Source organism: Periplaneta americana, chromosome 1 (genome assembly GCF_040183065.1).
Source record: "Periplaneta americana isolate PAMFEO1 chromosome 1, P.americana_PAMFEO1_priV1, whole genome shotgun sequence".
Lineage (NCBI taxonomy): Eukaryota > Metazoa > Arthropoda > Insecta > Blattodea > Blattidae > Periplaneta > Periplaneta americana.
Window position 1 is genome coordinate 122,498,314 of NC_091117.1, and position 16,898 is coordinate 122,515,211.

The 16,898-nt window shown below is 36.2% G+C and overlaps 1 protein-coding gene across 1 annotated transcript in view; it reads right to left on the reverse strand.

The window, feature by feature from the left end:
• The window catches only part of LOC138700272 (sodium-dependent nutrient amino acid transporter 1-like), a 127,441-nt gene that overhangs the window by 48,757 nt on the left and 61,786 nt on the right, over positions 1-16,898 (reverse strand). The window contains exons 2-3 of the mRNA XM_069826778.1: positions 11,772-12,003; positions 4,405-4,524 (exon numbers count right to left, since the gene is read on the reverse strand). Coding sequence (XP_069682879.1) covers positions 4,405-4,524; positions 11,772-11,804 — 153 coding nt within the window. The 5' untranslated portion in view covers positions 11,805-12,003. The remainder of the gene's footprint in view (positions 1-4,404; positions 4,525-11,771; positions 12,004-16,898) is intronic.

Sequence of the window (16,898 nt, forward strand, 5' to 3'; positions counted from 1 at the left end):
TCCAGTTTCTACCATCATATCCCACCTCACTCAAATCCATTTTAATATTATCCTCCCATCTACGTCTCGGCCTTCCCAAAGGTCTTTTTCCTCCGGCCTCCCAACTAACACTCTATATGCATTTCTGGATTCACCCATACGTGCTACATGCCCTGCCCATCTCAAACGTCTGGATTTAATGTTCCTAATTATGTCAGGAGAAGAATAAAATGCGTGCAGTTCTGCGTTGTGTAACTTTTCTCCCTAGTAGTGGTAGTGGTAGTAAAGTGTTACAATCATTTTAAAACAAGGCATATTTCAGAGATGTTATAATTCGAGTATAAATAAAATAGAAGTAGGAAAGCTGACTCAGTATATTTTTCTCTCAAAGACACTAGTTAATAATTTTGTTGAAATTATTCATGTAGTCGGAAAAGCTACTGGAATAATTTTAACAAAACAGTCTGTCTCAAAGTACGGAAAGCAGTTTATACCACTAACAGGTCGCACTGCATTGGACAGCAGTCTGGGATGATGTAGGCTATGCTAGACAGCCTGAATAATCCTGAATGAAAGATGAAGTTCGTCTAATCGCTGAGGAGAAATTACTGCACACAGACAGTCGTGGACTAAGTCTTCCTCGGTGGTCTCTCGTTTACCATACTGGTAATTAAATCCGAGATTCGCAGGTTCAAGCCCGGATACGACGAAGGAATTGAAAGAGCGGTAAAATCCGATGATCGTGCGTCGTCCCCGGAATGGGACATTTAGACATTACGACGAGTCATCGGTGGAGAGCGCAGTCTCCGATAATTTCTGTTTGTGGTGATGTTTCGTCTCCGCAGTTGTTGGCTACCGAGCGTCGGGTACAGTAAACAGTGAGTTAAGGCTGGTTCACAATAAACCGGGAACGGAAACGAGAACGAGAAGGCAAATATTGTTAAAATAAATGTATTTAAATGTGAGTATTCACAATTAACTATTGTGCATGCTCACTTTTACGAGTAAATACATTTATTTTAACATTTCTGTTCTCGTTGTCGTTTCCGTTCCCGGTTTATTGTGAACCAGCCTTTAGCTGCGGAACGTTGGGGTGGCCAGATAGTGAGTTGCCTATGGAACGTCGGGCACGCCAGTGAGATAGAGCCATTCCTTTGGGGAGCGTCGGGGACACGATAGTGATGTTTAGGGACCGGATTTTTTTTATGTAATTACATATTATATTCCTTTCAACCTAACCGCATATAAATAACAAATCTTTGCGAATCTTGTAATTACCATTAATATATTAAAATTTGATACTACATATTTTTACATATTTACCCCACATTACATATTATTGCTTGGTATTACATAAATCTACACATTTAGGGGTTTTATTCATTTTTACTTCTTTAAAAGGAAAAAAAAAATCTGCTGGGGAAGTTTACAATTTGAAATACACAGATTTAAAAAAAGCCTTTTTACCTACGTAAGAAAGGATATATTTTGGGATGAAACATAACATTCTTATTTCCAGGAAGTAATAGAGGCACTCACCCCATACCACCCGCTGTAAATATGAGTGAACAAAAGACAACCTTTCTCATACAACTACCTTGTATTGTAAAAATCCGTCAGAAAGTAGCGTTGCCTTCATGCGGTGGAGTGGGACAAGGACGGCATGATTTGTCTCCAACTATAATTGTTCTGCACACATCTTAACAAGCTGTTCCCATGTAATTTGCAACCTTACCCACCCTCTTCCTAATCCTTCCAGAGAAAATCCGTGTCAAGTCTGACATGAGCCGCAATAAAGTAGCCGACTTCTGAAAAGAAGCTGAAGTAAAGGAACAAACTGGAAAGATGTTGAAAGATTAAAATAAATAGCTTTTCAGGTTATTGCTTGACCTCTCTACTTTAAATTTAGTAGACCTATACGGAAATGGGATTTTCCGAGCAATTATTAAGTATGGTTCTCGGCTAGAATAATCCTACCCTTCTGCATGAGACAGAAATGCCACTTTTCAAACAATAGTTTGTAAATGCCTATAGTTTGAGATTTTAGTAGGTACTTTGTTTCTTACAGGGATCAGCTAAAATGCATGTGTCCCATATCTCCTCTTATTTTCTCCTAATCCAGTACGGCGAAACAGTGCTTGCAGTACTGTTGTGTCATTCATTTCACTCAGTTCTCTAGTTTTAGTACTTACAGTATAAAGTGCAAGTGAGTTTATCTACTGCTTTTAACTAAAATGGCCCCAGTAACTTCAACCTTCATGACAAAAATAAAATCATGGATTGCGATGGAAAAATAGTAATGTGTCAAGTGTGCGGTAAAAAAAGTCGGGTGCTCTACGAAATCACAACTGGAGAGTCTTACCTATCCTGTATCTGCCAGATATTGATATTAGATATTTTCATGATTTTACATATTTTGGTACATATTCAGCTTATTTTTCTTACATAAATAGGCTATATACATATTTCACACCTTGATATTATATAAAAATCCGGTCCCTAGTGATGTTGGTTATGCAGTATCGGCTAGTGGACGTAATCTGTGGCTTGGGAGATACGAGGACAGAGAGATGTCCTCATGAAGAGGGCAGTGTTGCTGTCAGGTGGGCTATGACAGTACGTGGAGACATTAGCACAGGACTTGCTGTGTTTAGAAGAATCCTTCACTTAGCAAAATTTGTCGCTCACTTTAAATTTCTATGCTGAATAACCTCTGAGCTGAAAAGTCGTTAAATAAAATCTACTACTATGACGTGATAGAAATGCACGACATGCTCAAAGTAACTAACTGTTCCAACATTAGGAATGCTGCATTCATGTATTTCAGCGAAAATTTCCGAATTAACATTTTGCAACTTTGCATTGCTTTCCCTTTATACTAGGCACTTCGTATAATGAGACAGTAAAAAGTCGGTTCACATGGCGATTAGAATTGCTTACTTCCTGGAATTATTTCATCTTCTTGCGCGATTGGCTGAAATTAAAGGATGCTTTGCCTTACCTCAGGATATTACACGCAAAATCGAACTCTGCTGCGGTCTATATATTTATGTATAAAATATTTATATAAGGAAACTTTCTGGAATACTTTATTATTATTATTATTATTATTATTATTATTATTATTATTATTATTATTATTCGGTTGAGAAGGTTTTGTCGTATAGTCTGCTGTCAAAAAATCTTAAAGTTAGAGTTTATAAAACAGTTATATTACCGGTTGTTCTGTATGGTTGTGAAACTTGGATTCTCACTTCTAGATAGGAGCAGAGATTAAGGGTGTTTGAGATTAAGGTTCTTAGAAAAATATTTGGGGCTAAAAGGAATGAAGTTACAGGAGAATGGAGAAAGTTACACAACGCAGAACTGCACGCATTGTATTCTTCACCTCACATAATTAGAAACATTAAATCCAGAAATGCATATAGAGTGGGAGGCTGGAGGGCGGAGGAAAAAGATCTTTGGGGAGGCCGAGACGTAGATCGGAGGATAATATTAAAATGGATTTGAGGGAGGTGGGATATTATGTTAGAGACTGTATTAATCTTGCACAGGATAGGGACCGATGACGGGCTTATGTGAGGCCGGGAATGAACCTGCGGGTTCCTTAAATGCCATTTGTAAATAAGTAAGTTATTATTATCATTATTATTGATCGTTTCAAATGTAATGGGTGTAGCTGAAAATAGGTTTCGCTTAGTTTGGCGTTGTTCGAAAAGTGACATGGGCAAGTAACAGACCGCTTAGCGGTGATTCAGTTCTCCAGCTGTCGGTAATAAAATCTCGTGACTTACTGTATACATTACATTACAGATGTAATTTATTGGCTAACTCTATGAGTGCTGGAACTGCCATCTGCTGGAATTGCTTTGATACTTTTTGTAGAATTTCTTCGTAGTACATGCATCATAAATGAAGATTTGCTGTTATAATTTTTATTGCCACGAACTAAACTGAACTGTACTGAATGGAAGTCAGATGCAGACCTGCACTAATGCTCTAAATTTGGCGTTCCTTCAACCTGTGTTACCTGTCCATACAACGTAACACAAAACCTTCCCACGCTCGATCCAGGAGAAATGTACATTATTTCCCAAGAAGTCACTCTCTATGTATAACAATAAAAGTCCGACGCCATTTATCTGAGCGAAACCTGTTTCCTGGCGAACGCTATATATTAGAATACATTTAAGTGTATTGAAGCTGATCTTGCAAGAGATTTCTAGTATCCTTACATTCTTTGAAAATCTGTTTTATAGCCTAATTCAGCTCGAAAATACTAAACATCTAGTAAGCATGCAAAAACATCTGGAAAGTTATTGCATATCACATACACATTTAAATATGTATCGCCGCAATATTCTCTTAATATTTTTCTCAGCCATAAATAAAAGCAAAATGTTCGCAGTATTGAAATTTACTTACCAAATCTCCTTTTTCAACTTGTGCTGCTATTGTAGGCACAAAATTTGGTGATGAAAATTTGTGTTGTATTTCTAATGTTCCAGTATCACTTTCAAATGCACGATTAACAGCACCTAGTTCCTGAAATAGTATAAATACATTTATTTAAAATAGGACATTAAAATAGACATAGGCATAATCAATTTTTGCACATTTAACATTCTCAGCTCGTACAGCATAGTTACACCACTTTATATATTGAAGGGTGTAAAAAGTTGAAGAGATTTATAATATTTTGAAGTTAAAAAGCTACAAAAGAAAATCAAAAGTGAAAGTATAGCAATGGGTGTACGCTAGGAAGATCTGCAACAGCATTATTTTTGTCAATCACAAGTTCCACTTCTCGAGATTTGAACTTGTACCTTTGATCTGACAAAGTAAAGATTATAGCAATCTTCATATCATAATCTGCTTCAAGTATCGAGCCTTTTGATCTTTTTCTCCATCGTTATTCTAAACCTATTCAGTCACCTCGCTCCAGGCGTAGCCCGAATCCTCTCAATCTCTAGTTACAAAGGCTATAAATTAAACCACAGTGAAGTGCTATTACTGACAGACGTGTAACTTGGACATTTAGTGAAGTACGAGGGCTGATCAAGAAAGACTGAGACTGATTTTTTTTTTTACAGATGTTTATTACTGTACTTCAGTGTTACATGACCTTTTTCAAAGTAGTCCCCTTCTACTTGAATGCACTTGTTATAGCATTTCTTCCAGTTCTCGAACATATGATGCAGGTCATTCTTTGTCAGGTCCTTGAGAATCGCCTCACATTTCTTGAGAACTGCTTCAGAGTTCTCAAATCGAATGATCTGGAGATTTGCCTTTAGTGACGGGAATAAAAAAGAAGTCACAGGGAGCGAGATCGGGGCTATAAGGCAGATGTGGTACACTGGTTATGTTGACTTGATTCGTGATGTGATTTCTTGTGTTGTCATGGAGCAGTCTCTACCCATCCCGATGAAGTTGTGGTCGTTTCTTTGCAATGTGCTTCCTCAGTGTTGTCAATACCGACGTGTAGTATACTTCTGTAACAGTTGTATGTGGGGAACTACATTCTGGTAGATCATTCCTTTACACTTTACAGTCAAAATACGTGATTACCATCACCTTCCCTGCAGGTGGAATAATTTTAGTCTTTTTTGGTGTTGACGAACACTGTGCTCGTTTGTTTTTCTTCAAGGATCATAATGATGCAGTCATGACTCATCACCGGTGATAAGTCAATTTAAGAAAATCATCCCGTACATCATCAAAGAGACGCAGTACCTCACTGCATGTCGCTAAGTTGAATGCGACAATCATCCTGCATTAGACCTCCGGCACACATTATCAACTTTGGTGGACGTGCTTGGTCTGACGCATCATTGATCATCTTGCACATCTATCTTGCAGTTACCGAACTCACTGCACCAAACCCATATCTGTTTCCGTGACATGACATTCGAATCGTACACATCAACATCTTGATGATGAATTTATGCTGGTGAGGTGTCCTTCAGACGCAAAAACTGGATCACACCACGCACTTCGTTTGACCAGAGTCTAGTATATACAGTCACGAAGCTTGAGTTGTGAGGGTGCTAGGAACAAAAGACTGTGCCGGTACTATTTCGCATTGTCTGTAATGAGGCGATATGAGCGATCCTAGTGGTCAGCAACTATCTATGGATGCATATTTACTATGTATTGAGCTTCGTGACTACATAATAGCCTGTGGTTTGACCATGTTTCCATGCTAGCAACTACTTACGAGTACAACTGATGTTGCGAGGGTCTGACGCAACATATGCGCCATCTAATGGCTGTATTATAAAGCTGTGGTCTGCTGCTGCAGTCCTGGCAAAAAATTCGAAGAAGAGGGAAATATGTTACCCGTAAAACTCTTGTCACCTTAATTTTTAATCACCCTAGGTACACCCGACCATATTCACATGGAATGTTGTACTGTAAAATGCTATCTCTGGTGTCCCTGAGGCTTGGTTTCAATTTTATTTTTATTTTCTTAGTAGATATATCCTGACAAATTTTCCTCCTGATATGAAAAGTAATTCGGGTATTGCTTAATTTATTTACTTTATCAGAATTTTGGAATTTAACTGGAGAATTGTAAATCAATTGATTTTCAGTTGTAGTTAAACTGGTGCAAATTAGTCATAGCTAAAGAAAAAAATCAATTATAGTCGTTTAGTCACTTTATACTGATAAGCTTTTTAAATGTAATTTTATAGCCTAGTATCATTTAATACTTCTTCTTTACCTATTTTTCCTCCTCTGTTTTACCGGCTTACAAGCCTAAGCGATGTAGGGTAGGGGTGATATTTTCTCTGAATCGACACTAGACACATCCACACATTGTGGATCATCCTCGATTTGGTATTACCACGACGAGGAGTCATCGCGGAGACATCACAGGGCAATCACAATAGAACGGACAAATCATTTAATATAATAGACTAAATTGCTTTGTTATATCTATTTCCATAATATGAGAAGATAATAAGAAAGAAGCTGTATTTTAATCTAATTTAGAAATATTATATAATATGAAAAAATAATACTAGATGACTTGCAACATAGAAGTACTTACTGGTGCTTCTTGGAAAATTAAATGTATTTGACAACAAAACAAATTTATTAAGTTTTTGTTCGGAGAAAAAGTCAATGTATTTATACAAGTTAAAAGTGCATTTACTTTTATAATGTAGTATATAATTGTTGTCCTGAAAACGTTTACAATAATGAATATTACGTCACTGAGAGGAACTTCTATGTTATTTAGAAAATAGTTTTTTTCTTTCGTATTTATTTAATATAAAGTATAACATATAGACCTACATGATTTTTACCAAGAGATTCTACTTGCGTGAACTGATTTTAATGGAATTACAATTAATATAGGCTATTAGACTTTTCAACTTATGAAGCCTTGTTCCTTAAGCTCAAGCTTGATCTGAATAATTGTTAGAATTTGCCATAAAATGTAACTTACTAATTATAATATCAGGGACAATTTGTCAAAGATTGGACGTATTCTTGTGTTCCATTCAAATTCAAGTTAAAAGGTCGCCTTTCCATCTCAGCATCGCTATTGTAGCCTACAGAGTCAGAGCAACATTTATTCTGGGTTGAGCATTGAAAATCATGTTGACAGTTTAGTAGTGAACTCACTATTATAAGAAGAGATTTACTGGTCTGTTAGATGACGTTTTTGTGCTGTCATGGAGGACTCGTCCTTGTTAATTAACTACGAGATGTTATTTAATTTCTTACTGTCACGAAATTGTGATTTGTTCCTTCGTTGCATTGTTCGTCTTGTACATTTTTTATATCAAATCTGCGTCTCACTGAAATTCTACATGGTCATTGTTATAAGGCTGTCGTTTTGTTTTGGAATACGGTATACATTTGTTGGAAGTATTGCGAAGATCTTAGTACTTCACGTTACCGTTCTCGTAACTCTGTAAACACATTGAGGTATGTGACTATTTAAGTTGTTAGCATTCTGAGAATTGACGTCGATGCATCATTTCGTATTATCTGGTTTAGCTGTTGTTCGAGTCTAGAGAAGTCTGTGACGTAAAACTGCTTTAATGAGACATAATATAGCCTCAAGCAGAATTTTGACTCAGAACTCAATTGAACGACCTGGTTACTTGCGTAAGGATCTGAATGGGGGGCCAGACAAGAGGGTGGTTAGATGGCAGAACCTTATCATCGAATTTATCTCATTAAAATATAACGTTATTGAATTAATCTTTTAATCCTTCTCACCACTACTTCCTTCAAAGTTTGGATCCTTCGTTTCATTTCAGTTTCATTGCTAGTTTGACTGAAAAATTCTACGCTAATTAAACAGAGAATTAAATAACAACAGATAAAGCATATTCTTCCAAATAAAGCCCTTTTTTATGACACCTTACTATATTTCTGCCAGCAATTCACTTTGGTGACTTTACGATCCTTTCAACTCGAAGGCAAAATACTTTTAATAATGTCGTTTAGACCTAATAAAATTATTATTGAACTACCATTCTTTTAGGGTGAATAAAAACGGGTAGCAATTACTCAAACTGTTGTTGAGAATACAGTTCGGTTCGACCATCCCGTGTGAGTTTGAAATAAAGTAGACCTATATCTTCAGAATTTCATCACACAACATAGTCTTGTGCTCAAAGCTATTTTGTCGAACTACGGGTTGTGGTTTCTGGTTACGGAATATCCAATACTTTCTATTCAGATTGTCCATTTTTCATCGCTCGTATTACGATCCTGTACCAAAATCTCTCATCTAAAAGATTGTAGAGTAGCTGAAAGATCGATTTTTGCACTCGTCAATTCGTATGAATCTTGCCGAATCTTCATAAACTGAAGCTTACTTATACTTAAGTGACGCGAAATATTTCAGGGCGAAATGCCAAGTGCTGTTCACAACTCTCGAGGACTTGACTTTTTTTTTTCAATGCAATTCACAGAACCTTATCATCAACGTTTGATGGCCGTTCTAAAAGGAGGTTTGTGTGTCAGACTGGCGTTACCTTTATTGAAATACTTGAACTAAATCTATGTAGTTACTGTTCTACACTATTCTCTCATGTTCAATATCTCCGACACTATATTTTTTTCTATTATTTAAAATACTTAAGGTACTTAAACTTTTTCTCCAACAATATCGCACAAAACACAGAAATCGCTATTTTTGTCACATTCTGAATTTTCAGATTACCGTCTTGAACCCGTAACATTATTATAATTTTGAAATGGTGTAGAGTTCATGGATTTTTGGGCTAGAGCAAAAAGTTGAAGGTTATGCGTTGTTTTGTCCCTAAGAGACCGGAATTCAGCCGCGTTCTATCCGAAGTAAGTAAAGTCTAGAAAAATACAATTAAGAACTTGAACCAAGATGCGAGTTAAGCTACAATAGTTTGATGTTTGGGTAAAGGGAAGTAAGTCAAAAAATGAATTTTGAGATAAATGAAAATTAAACTAAGGACCCTTATTACCAGGGAGTGAAACTTGTTGCCCGATGAAACAGGTTTGCTGTTCCTTGAATGTACGTAGTGGTTTGTTTACTTGAGCGTGAGTAGTTATGGTCAGCAGTGGAAAGAGATAGGCAGAGACCACAGATTTCCTCATGACATGAAGCGTAGAATGAATACAGTAATTTCTAATAATGTAGATCAGTCGGTAGGCAAATTAATTATCCATTTAAATTTGGACTTAAATACAAAAATATAAAAAATTATTTAATTATGTCATTAAACTAGTGATTCAGAAAATTGAAAAATACGAGTCAACTACATGATTCATATTCATTGTTTGTAAATTTAAATTATTTATTCAACACAGCAAATATTGTAGAGATAAATGTTAATAATGTTAATGCACTCACAGAAAGGATTAAAACAATGAGTTACTTCAAGGATATTGATTGCAGTGTAGCATTCCTTAATGTGAATGAAATAGTTTTGAAGCAATAATCTAACTCTTTCAATGTTAAAGTTGACGTGATTGAGGCATTACGAGCTCTCATGTTGAATTACTCTGAATTTACACCTGCTGTGTTGAAATGTGTCTGGGTCTCTTGTGCATCTGTTGAATAAATTGATGTATGAAACCTTTTTTGTCATTATTTTGACGCCTAATGCGTAATATATTGGTTTTATTACGTAAAAACCTCTTTTAAATTTATATGAAATTATTCCGATTATCTTAGAACTAATTCGAGATAAGACGCGATATATAATATTTTATTATGATTTGTTTTTTCGAAATTAATACGGAATTCAGTGGTCTCTAGCGCATGATGTAAGTTACTGGTCGCAGTCGATAAAGCGTCTTAAAATAACCAATAAAAAAATCACTTGTCGACTGCAACACACAGCAAGTAAATAGCGAACAACTAAGGCATAGTAGCTCAACGGAGCACAACCTACTGCGCCTTCTATTGTACACAGTAGAGGGACTCTAGAACACAGTTAATCTGAAACCACTTGCCTCTCTCCCATCGGGCAACAAGTTTCGCTCCCGACTTATTACAAATAATTTTCTGCATAAATAAAACACTTCAAATACTAGTATTCTTTTGTTTTTTTTTTAAATTTGTGAATTCACTTTAAAAACAAAACTCCATTTGGACGTAAAATGACTTAACTCCCTTTACCCGAACTCCATCAAGTTATAATGTGATATTTAACGACGCTTTGTCAATTATGCAGGTACCTAGCATCGCTGAAATTAATGATAGCGAGATGGTGTTTTGCGGGTAAGTCCGACGATTCACCAATTAAATTAGCTGAAATTTGCCTTACAGTTGAGTGAAACCTCGGAAAAATTCCTAGGAGGTAATCGGTTCAAATGCCTTTCGAATCCACAACGCAGCGCTCCGCGGAACGTAAGTTCAACTAGCACACTCTTGAGCTACACTAGAGGTTATTAGCAGGCATAATTTACAGGCCAGGTTCCGGACAGTTCACAAAAATGTATACTCTACGAGCCTTACCTCACGAAGTAGGAATAGTGAAGATGTTTGATGTTATATTCGGTACTCCCGATGTTCTGTGAAAATCTACAGTTGTAAAACTGTTAATAATTATCGGCAACCTTCCTTGAACTCTGGATTTGACGAGAGTGTGGTGTTTTATTGTCTTGTACTACACGCTCACCGGACTTATTTCCTTTAGGTTTTCTCTTGTGACGACATTTGAAAATCAAGGCCTGTGGTACTACCACTGATGCGAGAGAGAAACTCTACCATCGAATAAACTCATTGCTCATGTCATAGTGACTAAATGAGTAATTTTTAAAAGTGTGCGCGACTTACATTTTCACGCCAAATTGAGCTGTGTGACCTTAAACGTATATGAAGCGTTGAGAAACTTTTTCAGAGAAAGTTTGACAATAAAAGCTTACCAGTGTTCTTTTATATGATGTTACATTATTGGGAGTGAGGTCATGGTACTTGAAGTATAAACGACCATAACTCGCTACATAATATTTATACAATATAATGTATTCATGTACTTGTACATTTATTTTGATGCCAAAAACTGTTAAATTATGATATATAAGAATTAAGCAGTCTGTATCCGGTAAGAACAGAGGGATGTTGAATTCACAAATAAATAAATACATCTGGAACACATCTAATCCGTCATAACGTGAACAAAGATTGATGATGAAATAAATAAATAAATAAATAAATAAACAAATAAATAAATAGCTGCAATGATTGGCTTAATGCTGAGGGATCCAACATTTCATTGTCAGTACTTAACATTTATGATTGTTTTATACAATGATGCATTAAGAAAAAAAATAATACTCACCACTGCATCTCCGTTTTCAAAAGAATTCTTCATTTTAAATAAGTTTTTATCACAACAGCTTACTGATCAGTGTCTCCTATTTGTACAGTGATATTTTCTACAGTACGACACATCTGATAAGTGTCTTCTTGCTTCTGATTTTAAGCGTTAGTCTATTCGGTGTCGTTGATGTACATAAAATATTCTGTTAATCTTCTTTCCGTGTACAATCCTAGTTATTCTAGATGTCAATCTGTAAAAAATAAATTCAATTAATACAACAATAATATTAACAATAGCAATAATAAGAGGCTTAAACTGGAATAACGGACTATCAGTAGTTGACAAAAATATGTAAACAGCACTACAACCCCAGAATATAACAAAATAACCTCATGATTTACTATACTTTGCGCTGTATTTTACAGAATTTTTACTTTAAACCTCATTACCCAATTTTGACTTACATCACTTTTGCTCTGAACGGCTCTACAGTAGCCTATGTGTAGACAGTGTAAAAAGGAGACATATGCAGTATTTCATCTACTGCTATTGCATTGAAGTTTTAAAATATTGATTACTTAAAACTGACACATTAGAAGCTTTCGAAGCATATAGAAGTTATTATGTGCCCGATTACGAGTATAATATGAACATGAACAGTAGGCTACCATAGTTAAGTAGAAAACAATTGTCAATATTACCCTAAACAATGTTAACGTTCCCCCCCCCCCCCAGAAACTGAAAAGCAGCAATATTGCAGACATGACAATTTATAAAGAGATTTCTCAGTCATCGTTATCTATCACAAATTAGACCTTGTTAGGCATAGTTCGGCCTCTTCCAGTGGCCTTTCCAAAGGTCTTCCATTCATTTATAAGCGTTTTGTTTGTATTATGTTATTATTCTATTTATTACATTTCCGTTTTTCTCAAAACTCATCGTATCCAAGTGTTTTTATGTTTTTCTTTCTGCTTTATCAATGACTGATCCTGCTTTTTATGCTTGAAAAAATGATCAGGAGGAGCTTGGAGCATCTCTGAACATTTCAGACCAAATACGATTTTTGTGCACCCGTTAAAGAATAAGTTGCGTGCTGACTGTGCTGTCCGACTAAGCTGGCCCTATTATCCGCTATAGTTCGCATTTCTCCCCAGCTTCCAAATCCATATGCCATATATCTGGTGGTGGTCTGTCGTACCCCACAATTCTATTAATCATCATGTCTTCGTCAGAAGGAAAGTAAGATCTTGATGGGCTGATGCAGATCTATGAAATCGTCTAGAATCCACCACAACTGCTATCTCCTAATCTTGGACAAACCGCACGGGACATCTATCATGGCAGACTGTCGATTCGGCGTCACGTAAATACAGAAGTTGTCCCATTTTTTCGAGACGGAGGTGATAAAGGATGACGAATGTTTGAATGACAGGAGAATGCCGAAAAAAAAAAACTCTCACATACTTGGCTTTGCCCAACTCATAGCTCCACCATTGCCCAGATTTGAACCGCTCTGATCGTACTGCAGTATCTGAAGTTTATATCCGATGTAACAATAATGAAACCCAGGATCCTAAACGGATGTGAATTTCAGGAACAATCGTCTGTAGGAATATTTTTAGAATGCAAGTCGTGATTCTATATAGCCTGCGAACATTAACTCATCTTTTCTTCTGCTTTTATTTTTTGGACTGAGATAATATCCCTCGCAATCTGTTTTGGCACGGTGTAATCTAATGACATACGTCGTCCAAGTAAAAAGGAAACGTAGAATCTTGCCATAATGATTACTTGCAGATATAATTCAAGGCTATGATTCACTGAGGTAGAATTGCTCAGGCGAGATGAAGCCTTGGAATATAGCACACCCTCGACATGGTGGTTCGCACGTGTTAATGATGTCTTCTCTGACCTTGCCTTCATAGTAAATTGGAGTCCTCTTAATGAACTTGAATCATAAAATTAAGCTTATATTCATTTAATTATGTAAGTATGCTAAAATATGAGCCACTCCGGCAACACAGAGCTACAACGTCAGCTTATCATCCCTTAATTTTGAGTTCGATTCCCGGTATTAACTAAAGTGATGCTTATAGAGAATAAGATGAGAGGATAAGGGATTTTAACGTTAACATTGCAGATTTAGTTTTTATGGCTCCCTTCATTTAATATATATTTCCTTGTCATTAAGAAATTTGGTTTCAGAGTAAGGTGTACGAGCTTGTTGATGAGGAATGGAAATGAGCAGCCAGACTATAGCATTTCTGTAAAATATTCATGACTGAATCTCTGTCGGATGGAGAATCTCAGAGGGTAATGACAGCTAATCCCGGTGCTCAGAGAAGGTTGACTATGGCGAGACTCGCTAGCATTCGAGTAATCAAGATACCAGTCTGATGCGCCGCCTAAATGACTCGCTCTGGTGACTACCAGAGACCAAAGTCACGTCTGCGTTATTTTCGGATCTGAAAGCCATACATAATGCTTGTTATTTATCTCATCTCTACATTCTAAAGGTTGTATTTCTAAATGCCCTCTCTAATTGATACATACAGAAAAACCGCCGTACACAAATATAAATTCATTCAACTGGCTGAAATAAAAAAAAAATAAGGAAAGACTCGCTGAAATATGTAGGCCTATCTGACGAAATGTTGTAATTACTCTCTTTTCGCAGTATGTCGACCGGTTTTGGTTCAAGGGAATGCAAGAATACCTCGAGCTTGCAAAAGAAGCTATTTCATTTTTGATAGCATTTGCAAACTCGTATTTGTGCAAAATAATTTTCTAGTCTATGATTGGCATCAAACAAAAGTAAGAAATCTCTTCTAAATTGAAAATAAATGCTATCAGTGTTTATATAGAATATGAAGTTCAGATTTGAGAAACTACTGTACTTTCTCAAAAACAGTCAAATTTATCACATTAATTTATTTTTTATTGTATAACTACTGAAAAATTTTTTATGTTTCTAAATACAACATAAATGTATGTTAATAAGGGATTTTTTGTTTTATTTTGTAAATCATCTCTTGACCTCTCTCAGCTCTTGGCACGACCCTTACAGACGCTTTGGGAGCCACTGTTATAGACATGAAATGTAAACGATAATTTTATTGAATTTTGGCATTGCTTGTTTAACGTTGCGTGATGCAACAATGAGTACTGTACTCAAATCGCATTACAGCTTGTTTCGTCCATGCAATGTGGCAACACCACTGCGTTCATTGCTGTTATAAGTGAATTTCATGGCAGTAAAACTCGTAGTATAGTCTTATTTGATTATCGTTTTTAATTGTAACAACTCAGACATCTACGTTAGACGTTTTCGTTACATGTAGAATGCTATATACTAATGAGATTTTTTAATCGAGATGTTCCACTCTTTGACACTAGGAGCTTCTTGGTTTATTAGTAGTTGAATAATATCTTGCAGAACATCAGAACATCCATCAATAGTTGGACTATTGTGATTTTTATGCAATTTTGCTCCTTTAAACTATTTACATGTACGATCTCTGTTAAATACAGCAATTTATGTCACTCGCAATACACCATACTCCGTAAAATATGTAAATAAATACAGAAGCATCAGTTGCGTGTAGCTTTCGTGGTAGCCAGGTGTAATTTGCATCTCAGACGGGCCTGGACATAGATTTTGCCTCTCTTCATCTTTATTCATGAGAGTGGGATCTTCTACATGCAGTAAACCTACTACTTTGGGCCAATGGCTTTACTTCCTCTTCCTGGGGAAAAAGCTTCTAGGCAGCATTGAATTCGAGTACTTTTGATCCAGATGAATTGTACAGTCATCACGGAAATACGAAATTTATAAAATCTGGAATTTCGAGGCAACAGGTTTTTTAATGAACGATAATATAGAATAAGACTCATATTTTCCTTCCGTTGTTATTTTATTCGTTGTAATTAAAATGTGACGTAGTAATACGTAAAATTACTGCACTGCAAATTTTCATATAATCTTTGAGAAGATATTAAAACATTTTCAGTGGTCTGATGGTTAATTGATTGACTGGTTGATTTCACGAGGGCTGCATCCGGGATGAATCCTTGTACTTAGGCCGTTTAGGTTCATTGAGCATCCTAGTGCGAAGGTTGTCCAAGTCTGACGGATGATCTGGGTGCACTCGTGAATCCAACACTGGCAGGTGGGCCAACCTTCCTAGGCTCTGCAGGTAAGATCCCATTAGCTACTGACGAGCCCGAACCTAGAGGTCGAAGTACCAAGCCTGTAGAACCTAGATCAGCATCGGAAGCCTATTTTTACTGTTACAGATGGCAGAAATGAGGGGAAAATGAAGAGTGTTGATGGAATGAAAGAGGGAAACGGGAGTAACCCCAGGAAAACACCCTCTGTATTGTCCCTTTTTTCATCACAAATTCCACCCAGACCTCACTGGGGATCGAACCCTGTCCGGCTGGATGGAAGACCAGCGCTATAGCATTTTAGCCACAGAGCGACGATATGGTGGTTAATGTGGAGTCAGCAGATGTGGGGCCAAGAGATGTGTAAGAGAAATAGAAACCCATATTTTCATTGAGATACAGTAAAATGCAATATTCGAGGTCCCAAATCATAGATTTGTAATAAACATATTTTAAGAAGAATTAGGCCCTATCTTTATTTGATTTAGACCTATATATCGATGAAGTCACTGAAGAGAGTGGGAAGTGTAGTATGCTGTATAACGAAAATATATCGATCACTACGCTATTTTATGCTGATGACCAGACTATTAGTTTATTTTTCACAAGTTTGCTTTACACTGCACAGATTGGTTCAAAGACTAGAAGAATACAGTTTGTATATATAGCGTTCAGAAAACAAACGTTTTGTAGTTCAGTCGTAAAGACCCATTCACAGAAAAAATCATTGTTAACAGGTCCCGATTTTTTATGACGTAAATTTGTCAGAATTACCTATAGAATGATTCCCACGTTTTAAAATATGAGTTAAATTTCACAAAAAAAAGAATGAAATTGTTACTTTAATGACAAATTATACTATGAAAATAAAATTAGGGTGAAAATTAAAACATTTTCTCATTTACTAATATTCTGAATAAGAAATACATGTTTTGCACGATCGACATGCCATTGTGTCATTATCTAAATACCTATTCA